Here is a 15,696-nt window from a genome sequence, read left to right as displayed (position 1 = left end):
TAGGTTTAAAAATGTAACATCCACACATTGGAAAATTCTTGATAATCTTGGAGGCTGTATTTTTTTAATTCTCTTGAATTGTATACTGAGAAGTGTTTCTAATTGGTCTATAACTTTATTCATATATACATGGGATAGGCCTGTACAAAATAATACAAATGCCACCTCAAAGTAGCCTATAACACATCTCTAAAACTGTTTTTACAAAAGACATTATTTATTGTATGATGGTAGAATTCATTACAGAGCTTTGTAGACCCAATGCTGAACTATAAACTGAATGTATACCTGTGATCATCCCCACTTTGGGAACAGTGTGTATAAAAATGCTGTGTACTCATTTTGTTCCCACTTTTCTGGCATGGCAGACTCATAGTATTCAGCATGTCATCTCTGGCAGCAAATACACCGAGGAGATTGATACAGAGACATGGACACTTATAAATCATTGCAAACACAAGACTGCTGACTTTTTACCACTTGACAAGGAATTAAGGATGACAAATTAGTACGAATTATGTATCAAAAGAGAGTATGGTCGAGTATCATCTTTAATCAGTTGATATAGTGGTTGAAACACGTGTTCGGTGTCGTATGTGCACCTGTGAGTTTAAGTGTAATGTCATACAGTATGTGCTTTGCTGCAGCTGCCAGTTGTCACAATTGCAAAGAGTGTTCTAGGGTTTGTGCTCATTCTCCTCCTGGTATGTGCTCCATTTGCCTCGGCACACTACTTGGATTCACGTGTGCGGACATTGTGTGAAATCCTTCCGTGCATGGGGCTTTTGTGGAGTCCTGGCATTCATGTGCAGATGGGAGAGGGAAGCCACGGCGTCCTCTGTCCCTGCACGCTCAGGGACAAATACTCAAAAATAAACAAGCATACTAACAACAAATCCACCTTTCTACCACGTGGTGAACCCAAAAGTTAAGTCAGTACTTCAGTTCACGGGACACAGTATGTCATAGGAGGTAGAGCGTAAAGCACTGACATTGGAGATGGAGGGGTCAAAGGTTAAAGGTTAGCTAGCCATATGACATCATCTCTCTTCCAGTCCAACATACAATAAACCTTTTGCCTGACCTGAACCAATGCCCAGAGATGATAAGCTTTATTTCCACTGTTATCTGACACTAGAATGGTTTTAACTGTGTTTGGAAAGGTTAATGATTTCTCCTTACAATCTGTCTTCCCAGTGTCCATCCATCTCATAACTGCAAGTAAAACACATTATGTAGCATGTTTCAGACATTTGATAGACTTAGTGATATTTTGGATCACTTAAAGGCCTACTAAGAATATGCATGAGTTATTGTTTAATAGCCTTGAACACAATAACCTTAAAATACATATACCAGCATTAATAATTTGATGGGAATGAATCCTGCTCATATTTGATTCTTTATCTACAGTGATAATCTCTGTGATGTCAAACACTTATCTATCTGTACAACTACTCCTCAAATTTAACTCATTTTCTAATGTCCGGCAGTGGATTGTTCATCATCTCTGGGACTGAGTTAAATTGTGTGGTTCTGGTCCCGGGCGTCTCATCCTCAGAGATGCCAGTACAGTTGTTGTCTTCTGTGGAGGGCAATCCTGGGGTTAAAGCCTCTGTACATTTTCTACACCTTCCAATCTCACACAGCCTTTGTAGCAACTGCAGTAGAGCGACTCTTAGCTCTCGACAGCGCAGTGCATATAGCAGTGGGTTGACTGCAGAGTTGACCAGGCAGAGGGTGCTGCAAAAGGCGAACGCTCTCTGTTGGTCGGGATTCAGGGGCATAGAGACATCAGCTAACATGAAGGAGAGTGCAGGAAGCCAGCATCCCACCATTATGAGTAGGATCAGGCCAAAGGTACGGGCTAGTCGGATATCCATCCTCATGCGGGCGTGGCCTGTCACTGCTGCTCCCTGGAGGCTGGCCATAGAGGACTCATGGCGGTGGGCCTTCCACAGGATGAGAGCATAAGCACACAGAATGAGAGCCAGAAGCACCAGTGTGAAGCTGGCCCAGCAGGCCAGATAGCCCTGGTTGACATAGGGAAATAGATGTGAGCAGCGTGGATCAAACTCTGTGGGACACCTCCAGCCAATCAGCGGCAAGAAGGAGAGGACAATGGTGGCAATCCAGAGGATCAGCAGACTCAGCACGGCTCGCCGGCGGGTCAGCAGCACCTTATAGCTGGAGGCCTGCTGGATGCAAAGGTAGCGGTCCAGAGCGGTCAGCAGCAAACTCCCCACCGAGCTAGTAAAGGCCATGGTAACGCCACCTAATTTAAAGAGGTAGGCGGTGGGGCCGTCACAGCGGCGAAAGAGGTGAAAGTCCAGGAAGCTGGTGGTGAAGAAGCAGCTGGCGAAGACATCAGCCAGAGCAAGGCTGGCAATGAACAGATATGAAGGTCGCTGTCGAAGGGAGGCTGTTGTAGCGATCACTCCCAACACAAGAGCGTTTTCCAGCAGTGTGATAGGCCCGGCCAGGAAACAGATGGAGCCGATGGCTGTCCTCTCTGTCTCGGTGAGAACCATGTAGAATTCCAGTTTCTCACAAGAGCTGTTAACTGTGAGGAAATCACAGGTTATAGGACAGATTTTATGGGGCAAGTCTACTGAAACTACAACTGTCATTATAAACACACCCTTACATTTAATTTGCTGAAAAACTCACATAATCTTGAACAATTTCAGATTCTAAAGAAGCAATGCGATGCATTTATTTATTTATTGAGGCTACATACGTATCGGTGATGAGGCGTTCTCTTTGGCTTCTGTGGGTCCTAAGGAAGTTGGAACCTCCCATCGCTCCATCTCAACTGTTACTGGAGGGCCAGGACTATTGAAGTTAGAAAATGAAGTAAGTCATTAAAACGTGTTATTATTTATGGATTAATACACATAACTAACATTTCATATATATATATATATATATATATATATATATATATATATATATATATATATATATATATATATATATATATATACTAAACTAACTTTTTCCACTATTATCTTAACTTCTAAGGCACATATAAACACAAACACACATAGCAAGATCCACATATCTACAGGAAAAATAATATAAGAGACATCTTTATTATTTGATTGATAATAAACCTTATTTTCATGAAGTGACTGAAGCAGGAAACTTCCTGTGGAGAAACAAATAAAGTATGAAAAAATGATGATGTATTTTTCTCTCTTCGTCAATATTGAACGTGGTGCTTAAAGGGAACATTAACATCAGTGAGTCGAGACAAAAAGTCACTTAGGGGTCAGGGTAAACAGACAATGACCATTACAGTATCTGCTGCTGCTCATATTGAAGAGAGCCAGGGTTTAAATCGCAAACCATAAACCAATGAACAAGTTTTGTTTAAAAAGCCCTAAAGGTTTCACATTTGTCTATGATTTGTAGAAATGTTTAATACAACCAGTGTGCTCATGGTGTGTTGTTGAGTAAGATCGTATCACTTGCAGCAACTTGTTTTAAGAGCTTTTACGCACAAATCTCGCAAATGTTTAAGCATGAAGAGTGATAGCCTGCAGCCCAGGGGATGATACCTTTGTCTTTGACCAAGTGTGTCCAATAAAACTTTGACAAATCTGTCCCTGCAAGACATTCTCTGTAATTTAAAGGGGCAGTTCACCCAAAAATAAAAAAATGCATATTTTCCCTTTTACCTAGTGGAATGTATTAACCCTATATTATAGTTATTGTAGTTACATTCTTCATAAAACTGCTCACCACAAGTACCGGGGATTATCTTGAGTAAATGGGTCATGATTTCTGGAAAGATACAATGCTGTTGAGTTTTTCAAATGTATTTTTTTATTGTAATTCATGTTTAAACCATATTTTCACAATAGCGTTGGCAGGGATTTGACTGAGTGCATTCAGTTATCTGCAGAGACAAACGTAATAGCAAATACATGTTTTTCACATATTATCATATCTAACAGGATGAAGACTGCCCCCTTTTGGAATTATAAGGGATTGTATTGTAACAAAAAAGTAAATCGGTGGGTGAAGGTCACCGCAGAGATGAACAATCTCCTGTTAAGTGCATCACCTGTGTGCAATCAATAGATTAAACGTGTGGGAAGCCGATGTGAGAGGACTTGATCAAAGTAAATAATGCTGTGATAAACAGAGAGTGGCCACCTATAATTGCTTATACCCAGTGAGGCTTAAATGATAGAGAATGCATTGTATAGGCCAAAACATGACCCAATCACATGAATGGCAGTAAGCTTTAGGAAAAGGCTGGAAACAGTGAGTAAATGACACAAAAAGAAACATTCAAATTGATAAAGGAAAGTAGTTTTATATGATGCAGTATACGTGATTATAAGCTAAAGTGAATATTTTAACCCAATCAGGCCTTCAAGCCATCGTTTTCCCTTTAGTCCATTTCCAGTGAACAGTATTTTTGGTTTTCATTACAACAAAAAGCATAAAAATATATATGAGCAGAAGTGGTGGAAGTAAATTACATTCCAGGAAGGCCCTTATTGACTTGAGGGACAATATTTCCCAATTCCACTGTGGGCCATATGGGTGCAAGCACTTTATTACACCACCTCAGGCTCTTTTCTCCCATGTTGTGAATCTTGATTGAGCGTTTTGACTAAGAATCATACTTCTTATAAAAATGTTGCCTCTTCCAGAAAGCAGCAACAGTCGTGTCCAGGAAAATTAATTTATAATTAAAGAAAACATGCAGGCGTCCATTTTAGTCGCATCACTATTGCACACTGAAATAATGTGGCAATAACCCCTTGAGTCACTCTTGCACTGTGCCACATTGTTTCAAAATATAGCCAGCCCTTCTGGCACAAGCAGAACACAAATTAAACGTGTAGTTTTGTCGTAGCAGCAGGAGAGAAAAAATAATATATGCAAAATAGGGCAAAAGTAGCAGATCTGCTGCACAAATGCATGTAATGAATAACGTACCATAAAAACACACAACATGTTTTTGAAAATAAATGTCATTTTACAGGGATATTATCACAACGCCAGTTTAAATGCATTCTATGACATTTTGACATAATACTTAGAGTCACTGGATTTTAAACCTGTAATAAAATAACCTTTGAAGAGCTTACCTTGTCTGGAGTTTTCTGCTTTTTTCCTATTTTAGGGGATTTAAATGGGTCCTTCAGCAGCACAACAACCACGACATGATCGCACAGACCTACAAACCTGAATGGTGGTAAAGTGCATGACTGAGGGGAGAAGATAAGGAGGGAGGCTGTGATGACACGAGGGTGAGAGGGAGGGAGGGAGCGAGAGACAGAGAGAACCAGATGGAAAGAGATGAAAGAGTCCAAATGATGAATTAGAAGGACAGCATGGAGGATGATGAAACTGAGAATGGCAGTAAAGTCCAATTGTATGTGTTTGATTTTAAGTAGAGGTTAAAGAGACAAGATAAAAACATATATACAGCAATATAGACCAACTGTAGTTATCACACACTTCTAGCGATGTCTTTCCAGCAGACAGGGTCATGATGATCGCAGGGGAGGAGAGCACTTAAGCAGGTGTGAAAGACATGTCGATACAAAATAAGAAGAAAACACATCCTACTCCCTTTTTGAAAAAAATAATGAATAAAGTGACCTCAAAAATATTTTTGGTCTGTGAATCCAATACCCAAGACCTGGGAGTCATTAATAATTCGATAAATGGACCTTGAATGAAGATTTTTGTAGCAAACTACTGCTCAAATTCATAACCAAGGATGCTATATGTTGAATTATTTCCATCTATGCAGCAACAGGTTTTTCTTCCATCTCTTTTACTATTACTTTCCACTCATCTTCCTTCGACAGACAGTATCTAGCATCACACATGCACACACACGCTTCATCACATGATGGTTTATGATATGTCCATATTTCTTGAAGGATTACAACCTTTATTGCTCCCATTCTGTGGATCGAAAGCACAAAGAAGATAATAATAAAAGAGATTGTCTGCTTCGTTAATTGTATTAAGTGTGTGCATTAGAAAATACAATGGTATACAGTTGTTTTGTTCTTGGTGACACAATGAAGAGTTGTTTTGCAAACATTTGACTGATTCATCCGCAGTGAGTGCAGAGGGGGAAAAAACAGCCTTCATTGCAAATTTGCCAGGATTTAGATTTTTCTTTGACATTACATTACTGACTAATGCCCAGTGAAGTCAGTCAGTGTGGGTCAGGGTGTAGTACTGCTTACAGTGCAGCAGGGGGCAATGCTAAGCAGCCATGAACTAGTGGACAAAATGAAACGTTGCTCAGTTTTGAATCTTTATCATTCTACATAGATACAGAATTTGAACTAAACAAGCAGTTAAATCACCAATTAAGGCTCTTTAATTTGACTCACACCCCTATGGTTCAAAAAAGAAGAAGTAGATTGGGAGCTCAATAACAATTCAATCAGATCACAAACCTGAGGCATTCTGAAATGAATTGGCTTCCTATTTGAGAGAAAAGTATGCTAAATGAAACAGAAACTGGGGCTCACAAAAGGCAAGACAAGAAAATAGGTCAGAAAGAGAGATGTTTTTGATGTCATGTTTATAAATAGACAGCATTCAAGTAAATTATGGTTAATATTAAGGCGGTGATATCTGGTGCACTGTGTCCTCTCCTCCACTGAACTGATAAATTCAGCCGGCCAGAAGGCAGGAAATGTGATTAGGAGCAGACAGCACAGCTTCAATAAAATTTCTTCTCAGTCACTGTTCGGCCAGGTGCAGCTCAAGAGCGCAGACCACAGGACAGAAGAAAGCCTGACATATTTAATTATCAATTGGATTACATCATCCTGTTTTACAACTTCCTTTTTACAAACCTTGGACACAAACATCAGACTCACTTTGCTGTTTGAGATTGATTTGGTTTTAATCCAAATACAAATTTCTTCTCCTCATTTCAAGATCGCATGACCTTCAGACAGCTTGCTGATGTGAAACAAATGAACAGATCAAAATAAAATAAAATGACTTCACGGTAAATGCTTTAATAACACTTCATTATTTTATTTGGTTCTTGGAATGATATAATGCAATTGTAAAATGCTTGAATTTGGAAAATAAAAGGGGGATTGAAAACTACAAAAGTAAGTAAGATACATTGAAAATTAAACATTAAAAGACTGTAAGAAGTGATCTCATAGAATACTTCACAAAGTTGACATTTTAAACATTTACCATATCATTTAAAATACATATTCCTTTTCCTTTTGGCCTTTCTCATTTTCCATTAACAATACTTATGTAAACAGAAACATACTCAGGGTCGTAGAGTTAAAAAAAAAATCTGAGGTGTTGCAACTCTGTCTCCTAAAATTACCAGTACATTGTGTTTGACATATTACAGCATGTATGTAAGACCAGTACAGTTAAGTGTGGTCAGAAATGTTCTGAACACATTCATATCAGTTAGTATTTTGAAAACCGGATGTTGGGTCCCGTGACTCTTTCCGCCCGTTTGAATATTTTTTACATCAGATTCTGCTGCAGCTTATGTGACCACAGAGATTCAAGTGTCTGCTGATGATCGCAGTGGTTTACTGCACTAGATGGAGTTTATCACACACTTTGAGCTGCATTCACAAACAACCCGACTCAGAGAAGACCGGAGCTGGCCAGACAGAGGCTGTTACCAGGCCGGCGGCGGCCAAGCGGTCCGAAGACCGGCTCCGTTCCCGACCTCACCCCGCCCCTCTTCGCTTGCCGCTACTGAGGGAATCCTTTTTTTTTCTCCGCAGAGTTTAGAAATTAAAATATGCTTAAATAAAGCAAGAAAACAATAACACAAACACACGATTATAAACATATTTTTAATATGTCAAACACAAATATAAAAACAAAAATACGTGTATAATCACGAGTTACAACGTTACTATTATAGGTAACGAAGTAAAGTAACGCATTACACTCAAAATATTGGTTAACTACACTACTTTACTAGACCTCAGTAACGCGCTTTCCTGCGTTACCCCAGCCATTTTTACCAGCCCGAAAAGTTCTCTTTTAGTGGCGCGCGAGTCACACGACACTTCCTGCATGAACAATAGCAACAAGCTGCTAGCTAGCGCTGCTGCTGCTACTGCTACCGCGACCCCTCTGCCCAAGTCGGGTGTCGAGCCTGGTCCCGCTACCTTCGGTGGTTTTCGGGGAGCTAGCGGAAGTTAACGGAGAGCTAGCGGAAGTTAGCGGGGAAGTGACGGAGCGCTAGCAGGAGCCCCAGCCGGCTACAGCGGGGAACTAACGGGGACTCTGACCGAAGGTAGTAGCGGCTCGTAACCCGACGTTTACGGTAGATTGTTCATGCAGGAAGTGTCGTGTGACTCGCACGATTATTATTATTGGAAATTATATTAATTAATAATAATAATAAATTATTATTGAAAATTGAAAATAAAGTGATGAAAGAGCCATGATGTTTGTCCATGTATCTTTGCAGTTAATTTGGACATTTGCTTAAAAAAATGGAAAGTAAAGTAACTAGTAGTGAAGTTACTTTTCAAATGCAGTAACTAGTAAAGTAACTAATCTAGTTACAATTTTCAGAAGTAACTTGTACCTAGTTACTTTTTCTGAGTAACTACCCCAACACTGATAATCAACATACCTGTTTAATCAACGTATGTGTATAATCAACGTATTTGTAATACCTCAAACACAAACATAATCAGAGAGGAGATACGTTTCTGATCAAACGTAATTGGGAATGCGTATTAGTTCTGGGGGAACGTAATTTTTAGGAGACATGGTTGGGTGATGACTCCAAGTTCCTAATTATTATTATCCTAATAATTGGATTGCTCAAATTCTAATGTTTTAGCTGTTCAATGATGTTCTCTGCAAGAAGTGAAGCAGTTGTTTCATTCATTCCCTTGAAGAAAAAAAAACACATTTATGAAGTCAAGTCTCACTGATACAATATTACATGGTACTTTCCATAAAACGTTTCATGAGAAAATTGCAGGAAATGTCACCTTCTTTTTACTCAACACAAACGTTTAAATGCTTTGTCACGGTGAAATTGAATGCAAATTGAACACGTACATTTTTTTTACTAGAATCAAGTATGAAATACCGACCATGTAAGATTTGAACTGTGGAATATTAATTCCTCCCAGGGAATTCAATATTCCTCAGACAAAATACAAAGGACTTGACCTCAGTGGTATCTGCAACTCATATGTTCTACTGGTCCTGTATTTGACCCTCTTCCTTTAAAGAACAGTTGGAAAAAAAAGTCTGTTAGGTTGTTGTCAATGTCAGTGAACAATGGCAGAAGACATTTCAGATTTGAAATACATCTGAAAGACATCTCAGCACCAAAAACTAAATTTTGAGAGAGGATCCAACAAACGTATACCAATGTGATGTGGGGCAAACACTTGATTCTCCATAGCTGGAAAGCCTGCTTGAAAGATGGTGGAACGGAAAATGAACACATGATAGAAACCTCGCAATACTTTCAATTGTAGTGTTTATATGGATTTTTTCATTTAATCTTTCTTTTTTTCAGCAGTCATGGGGTCATATCTGTAGGGAATACAGCGTAGGTGGGTATTGGTACTATTTGTGTTGCTTATTTAATCTAATCTAAAGTTGTCCTTGTCGTGTCTATCCCTAGACTAGACTGAACGTAGATGTTCAATAATTGTGAGGGTTCTTTTGAGTGAGTGCATTCAGCCTTCGCTGAACATGACTGGAAAAAGACATTTAAAAAAAACTTGGCAACAAAGAAAAGAGATTTCACTTATTTGCTACTAGCATTACAAAGGTTCTTGTAAGTGGGGCACACTTATTGCTGATTGATGTGAAACTGGTTCTTCTGTTCTTATGCTTCACTTTGTGTGGGTGGTTTCCCACCTCGTTTCCGGCTCTTCAGATTCATGTGAGCCCGTTTACGCCCAATAACTACTGTAAATGGCCTATGAGACAGAGTTAACGAGACTCTGTATATGCTGTGTGAGGAGTAAACAGCAGCCTTTGTACACCCCTGTTGCTTTGAATATATCTTCCATTCCACATCCCAGGATGGCATACCGTACATTCACTATGTCTATGATGTGTTCACGGGACCAGGGGCAATTGTAAAGAAGCCTTTACAACCAGTTAAAAGTGGAGATATGTTTACCTCCTATGATCTGGACGGGCTACAGAAGCCTCCCCATGACCTACTTTCCGTAGCCGACTCTAGATGGGAACGGCCCCCTTACAAAGGTTGCTTTGCTTAGGGGAGTGTCCTTCCATGGCCTGCAGCTGTATGCACCACTGACACCAAATGTGTTGCACAACTATTTTGACGCTTCACACAAGGTAGAGGGGGAAGTAACTTTAACCGTGGATTTATGAGTCAATCTATCACAGCAGTTTTTTTTGTATTATTCAGACTTGGACCTGCAGAATCCCATAAAACCAACTGTGAGGGCATAGGCTCACTCATGACCATTGTCCTTGTAAAGATTAAGAGAAGTGTAATGACTGCATTTTAAGTTAGTGTTATATATACAAAATATATATGAAGGATTAAAGCTGAATGACAATACTAACAGGGAACTCCAGGCCAAGTTATAAGCTTTATACAATACCAATAACTGATTCAGGGGGTAAACAGGTATAGCCTTGTATGCTCTGAAATGTTCTCACTTGCTACACTAATCTTTTTTTAGCCCCCCCCCCCCCCCCCCCCCCCCCCCCCCCCCCCCCCCCCCCACACACACATCTGCACGATACTGGAGTCTATTTATTGTTACTATTTGAGAGGTCTTGGATCACACACTGCTCAACTTATGACATGATGAGTGTGGCGTTTATCTGATATACATTTCATGGGTAGTAGTTTAACTCTAAATTGTGGCCTTTGTGAAGCTCACTGGATTATGGCACAAAAATTGGAACAACATAAAGTACCTTAATCAACTAACATGGATAGGGATCAAAACAGGAAAATCTCACATGTCCTTTTCCCGTTGTCATATATGCTCGCAGTAGTTGGACATTGGTAAGAGGGCTAATTGATCTGTTTTATTAAAATGGTCAATGTTTTGTCTCAACCAGAGGACTGAGACGTGGGGGATGGGCAGCTCACAGACAAGAGCAGTTGTGTAGGCTGCCATTATAGCCTGTTGCAGCTGTTTCGCAGGACAGCAGTTAACCGACGCCAACAGGATCTGTGGAACAACAAATACGTTTTCACACAGCAGAACAAAGTATGAATTAGGCTACATCAATAAATCTAAACTATGGACGTGTTTGGCTTGTTTTTTGAACGAGGGATTGTCATTACATAATAATAATAATAATAATAATAAATACATATAATGCGACCCCAAACCCTTATTATTACGTTGTGCTTAACCGTGGATTTTTTTTTTACGTAAGAGTGTGAAGGCGGAACAGTCACGGGGCTTTGAAAGCGTTTGTTTTCGTGGTTATTTTCCTCACTTCTCTCAGGAAATACCCGAAGTCCAACAAAGGAAGCGAGAGGAGTGTCGGCAATTGACGTCACCGGTCTGGCAACAGGCGTGAATGCGTCTGACCGCCTCTGCGCTGATTGGACGCTCGGTTCCAACTCGGCACCTGATTGGTCGGATCCGGGTGAGCACGAGCTACATATCTCCGCCGTGGATTCCATTTTGTTGCAATTCAGACGGAGTCGGGAGAGAGTGAAACGGCGTCGTACGGCCACTGTTAAACACCACATAAGCTTAGAAGGCGACGGGGATTTTGTAGGAGCTATAGCTCGCTGTGCTTCCTCACATAGTCCGCCGAGGGACCGCAAAAAGGCTTATCGCATATTTTCTTGGACGAAGGGCTCTTCAACAACCAAGCCTGAGGAAGTAGGTAAGAGAAGCAGCCTCGTCGCCATATTGAGCTTCACCGTTCCTTTGTTTTGGTCCGCGTCTAAAATTGTGTGGTAGAGACTGTAAACATCGTTGTTTAACCAACCTGCCGTCGGGGTTATTCGTGAAAACTCACGCCCCATCGAGATAATCTGGATTATTTATTTTATTTGTATTTATTTTTTGTAACCCCAGAAATATCCCACACAAAGTGACTTGGCAGGAACAAAGCGCACAAACAAGTGTAGTAACACGGTCGGAGTTTGCTTATGTAAACCCCTCTCACATTTAGTTGTGTACACCTGTCATTTTGTCACGAAAGGTAGGGTCGCTGTCATTTAAGATATATATTTTTTTTAGCAGTCTTGTCTGCGATGACGCACTTACACGTCCACACGAACTAACGACAGAAGAGCGGGCGTTAAAGTCACATTTTTAACTGACTTTTCTTTCTTTGCTCCCACCAAAAAAAAAGGTCTTCTTGGAGTATCGTGTGCCGAGGTGAATTGATGTTCAGCTCGGCTCTACGGGAAAACACCGCTCATTGGCACATGACAACTTCAGATCTCGCTGGACACAGAAGTATAGCGAGAAGTAGACCGAGAACTACTTCGAGGACCTGGGGCCCGATTGGAGGTGAACGATTGAAGAGAGATCTCTGGTGCACCAACTTTCTGACAACAAAGAGGTGAACTAGGGCTGTTTTTGCTCTCGGCTGTGTGTGGGGGAGGGGCGATGCAGGCCGTCTGGCGTCTCTGCACGTAGCCCTCTCTGCTTGTTTTCATTGAGACGTTGCTGCAAGTGTGTGCGTGCTGTGTGGACGGATTAGGCATTACCCCGCTCAATAAGAATGAGCGGATCATGCTTAAGGTTTCCAAGCACTTAATAGTGACCATATACATATCTATTTTCATCATGCAGGTGACACTTAGTGCAGAAGCAGTATGGGAGGTGGAGAGAGATACAACATTCCAGTTTCCCACCCAGAGCGCCCTTTGCCCAAGAAGAACCACCAGCTGGGCCGGGCCAAGCAGAGGAGCCGTGACCAGAACGGAGCAGCAGCGTCTGCAGGAGGGGCGGGCGGCCTTCACCACCACAGCCACCGTCGGAGTGACAAGGTCGCCGCCTACCACAGGTCTCCAGAGGCGCGGCAGGCCGCGTCCGCAGAGAAGAACGCTTCTGTCCGCTTTGCCACCAACTATGATCAGAACTGGGAGGGCGTGGTGTCTCACCTCAACACGCTCCTAGCCACACAGGGGAGTCCGAGCTACGCAGGGCCCAAGTTCAGCGAGCCACCGTTGCCCAGTGTGTTGCCTAAGCCCCCCAGCCACTGGGTGCCCTTCCCAATGGGCTCCTGTGACAACCGAGAGATGATGGCCTTCCAGCTCAAGAGCCTCCTCAAGGTGCAGGCCTGAGAGGGGGTACCCACACTCAATCGAAAAGCTCCATGTACGAACTGGGACTCTCTTGAGGGCACCCACCCACCAGGAACACCTCAGTGCTGTAATACTTTTAGCTGTTTTTAAGATTGACCTGTGTTCGGAGGCATTTGCAGCAAGTTTTTGCTGCAAAATGTGAATTCAACACAAAAATTTTACGCCTATGTTTCTAGATATTACAGCCTTGGAGCCTTGCTGGTCGGTAATGCCTTTTAGTGGAGTCAGTTTCTGTGACTAATGACAAACTGGATACCCCTTCTACTTCTCTCTTTGTTTTGTTCTTTTTAATGTTGGCTATCAAAGCAGATTGAGTGTTCCGTTTCCCCCCCCAAACAATGGTTATAGTATCGGTCAGGTAAATTCCCACCACTTTTACGGTCCATTTCTGTGGACAGACATGCTTTTTCATTTACATAAGTTCTATGATGAGCCTTTAGCGTCACTTCTAAAGCTTCAGGTGCTAAAGCAAACTCAAATTTGTAGCAATTATAATTTTTTGAACTAGAGCCCACCTTCTTTTCTTATGTGTAACAATCCTTGTTTGTGATGGAAAGGACACTCAAACTGCAGTTCTGCAGGGAATAAAAGCTTTCTTACTGGAGGTAATGCGCTGTACAGTACAGTTCAAAAGTATAACCTCAAACTGAAGGGTAATAAGAGACCATGGCACACCGGCCTTGGACTGTCAACTCCTGTACCTTTTTTATTGCGCTGTGCGCACATGCACTATAGGAGTTGAGCTCGTCTGAGGCCCATCACCCTCTATCATAGCATTATTTTGTACAAGTCCTTTATTGTTGTGGTTGAAAGATATAAGAAGTGCTGTGTAACCAAAGCAATGTGTTCGCTGTATTTTTCTTTTCTTTTCTGGACATCCTCTACGTGGTCGTCACTAAACCCATACGAGCCTGTGTGGTAAATGAGTGACAGTCCCCAAGGTCACTTCTAACTGTTCATCTGTTTCAATTAGCACTGTTATTGCTCCTCGGTCTCTACCTTTTCAGGACAGCGCTGCAGCTTAAACGTGCGGAAGAGGGCCACATGCTTAGTAGTGGGGGCTGAAAGTTTCACTTTCTAAGTCATGTGACATGGTCCTGTTGACTGCATGCATTCGTAAGCAAGGTAGAGCAGAGGAGGGTTTCTAAAGTAGAGTGGCCCCAAAGGACTCAACATGAGGCGAGAGGTTGGTGTTTATGTTTACAAAATAGGTTTCCGTAGTTGACCATCCCATAATCGACAGACACTTTCTGCCTCTTGTTCACCCTCTTGCACTGCAATCGGACTAATTTTTAATAAGTTACAGGCCAGGATGCTATTGAAATGGAGGCGTAATTGACTATCTCCCTATGGATTCTCTATTTTTGTTTTTTAGTTTGTGACTCACTTCTCTATTGAGGCTCTTTTTTTGCTTTCCCCTTGCAGAATTGGAGCTGTTTATTGCCAGCCTAAAGATGACAAAACAAAGTATGAGAGCTTGTTAATGTGTTAAAGAGCCATGTAAATAATGAAATGTATAAAGTACTTGTAGCATATGTACATTTGCAGGCCGAGTTTGAGGCCTGTCTGACAAAAGTATTTTTAGTAATAACACTGAATGTATAAGACATGCTAAGGACGTGTCTTGACTTCAATGTCTTGACTTCAATACTGAAGAATATTTTTGTTAAAAAAAAGCTGCAAATAGCATTTCTCAGTACCCCTGCACTGTTATCTTTCCAGAGATCTTGCACATGTTTTTTTATTGTTTTGTATTATGCAGTGTAGGGTGAAAGATGCTTAGTGCGAATTAAGTAAAACTGCAAAACACCAATTGGATCCTAGAGGAGACTTGCCTATGTATTAATTCGAGTTCTGAATGTGCTTACATTATGTAAGTGTGACGTTTTTTAATCGAGTTGACCTGTTTGTGCCTAAGTTGAAATCCATGCTGAAACTGACTATATTCATTTGGTGGCAACGCCACAAGTTGACTAATGTTTTTCCATCAGAACCATCTTCAATTTCCCGCTGTTCTTCCGCCAGCTGACAATTGAACTTGGGCCTAATGCTGTTAAGTTCTTACTATTGGTTGTTCATGTAAACATGTTCTTTCTTGCCCTTATTGAGTTGTGCATGGCAGTCTCCTTACTCTAAATTTGAAATGTGTAATGAATTGGCTGTTAATTTGTCCCCCTGAAAAAGTCACCGACTATGGAAAGAAAATGCCCCACTTACAATTTGTATCAATTGGTTAAAAAAAGAAAAGCAAATGTTAAGAAATGCACTCTGTGAAACAATTACATTTTACCAAAAAAGAAATAAATCCCTTCCCCCACCCCTACTTTTCTGTCTGTGCTTGAGTATCTTCCAACACTTGTTTTGTATAGTTAGTCCAGGCCTTATGGTTTCATTAT

General features: G+C 41.2%; 2 protein-coding genes across 3 annotated transcripts; one reads left to right on the top strand and one right to left on the bottom strand.

Moving 5' to 3' along the window:
- Window positions 1-1,472: 1,472 nt before the first annotated feature.
- cnr2 (cannabinoid receptor 2) lies at window positions 1,473-2,810 on the bottom strand (the record flags this gene model as incomplete). The annotated part of the gene is made up of 2 exons (XM_079228039.1): window positions 1,473-2,563; window positions 2,741-2,810. The coding sequence occupies 2 exons, from the start codon at window positions 2,808-2,810 to the stop codon at window positions 1,473-1,475; spliced, it is 1,161 nt and encodes a 386-aa protein (XP_079084165.1).
- An 8,872-nt stretch (window positions 2,811-11,682) lies between these two features.
- pnrc2 (proline-rich nuclear receptor coactivator 2) lies at window positions 11,683-15,617 on the top strand. 2 transcript variants are annotated; one of them, XM_079227067.1, is made up of 3 exons: window positions 11,683-11,861; window positions 12,340-12,552; window positions 12,786-15,617. In XM_079227067.1, exon 3 carries the CDS (start codon window positions 12,809-12,811, stop codon window positions 13,277-13,279), a length of 471 nt encoding a protein of 156 aa, XP_079083193.1. In that variant the 5' UTR covers window positions 11,683-11,861; window positions 12,340-12,552; window positions 12,786-12,808; the 3' UTR covers window positions 13,280-15,617. The 2 variants fall into 2 exon arrangements, with proteins under 2 accessions (XP_079083193.1, XP_079083192.1); XM_079227066.1 differs by having other exon boundaries at window positions 11,683-11,865.
- Window positions 15,618-15,696: the final 79 nt, after the last annotated feature.

This window comes from Taurulus bubalis, assembly GCF_910589615.1.
Source record: "Taurulus bubalis genome assembly, chromosome: 12".
In the NCBI taxonomy this organism is placed as follows: Eukaryota; Metazoa; Chordata; class Actinopteri; order Perciformes; family Cottidae; genus Taurulus; species Taurulus bubalis.
The sequence above is the reverse complement of the archived record's forward strand: the minus strand, read 5'-3'. Positions and strand labels throughout refer to the sequence as shown.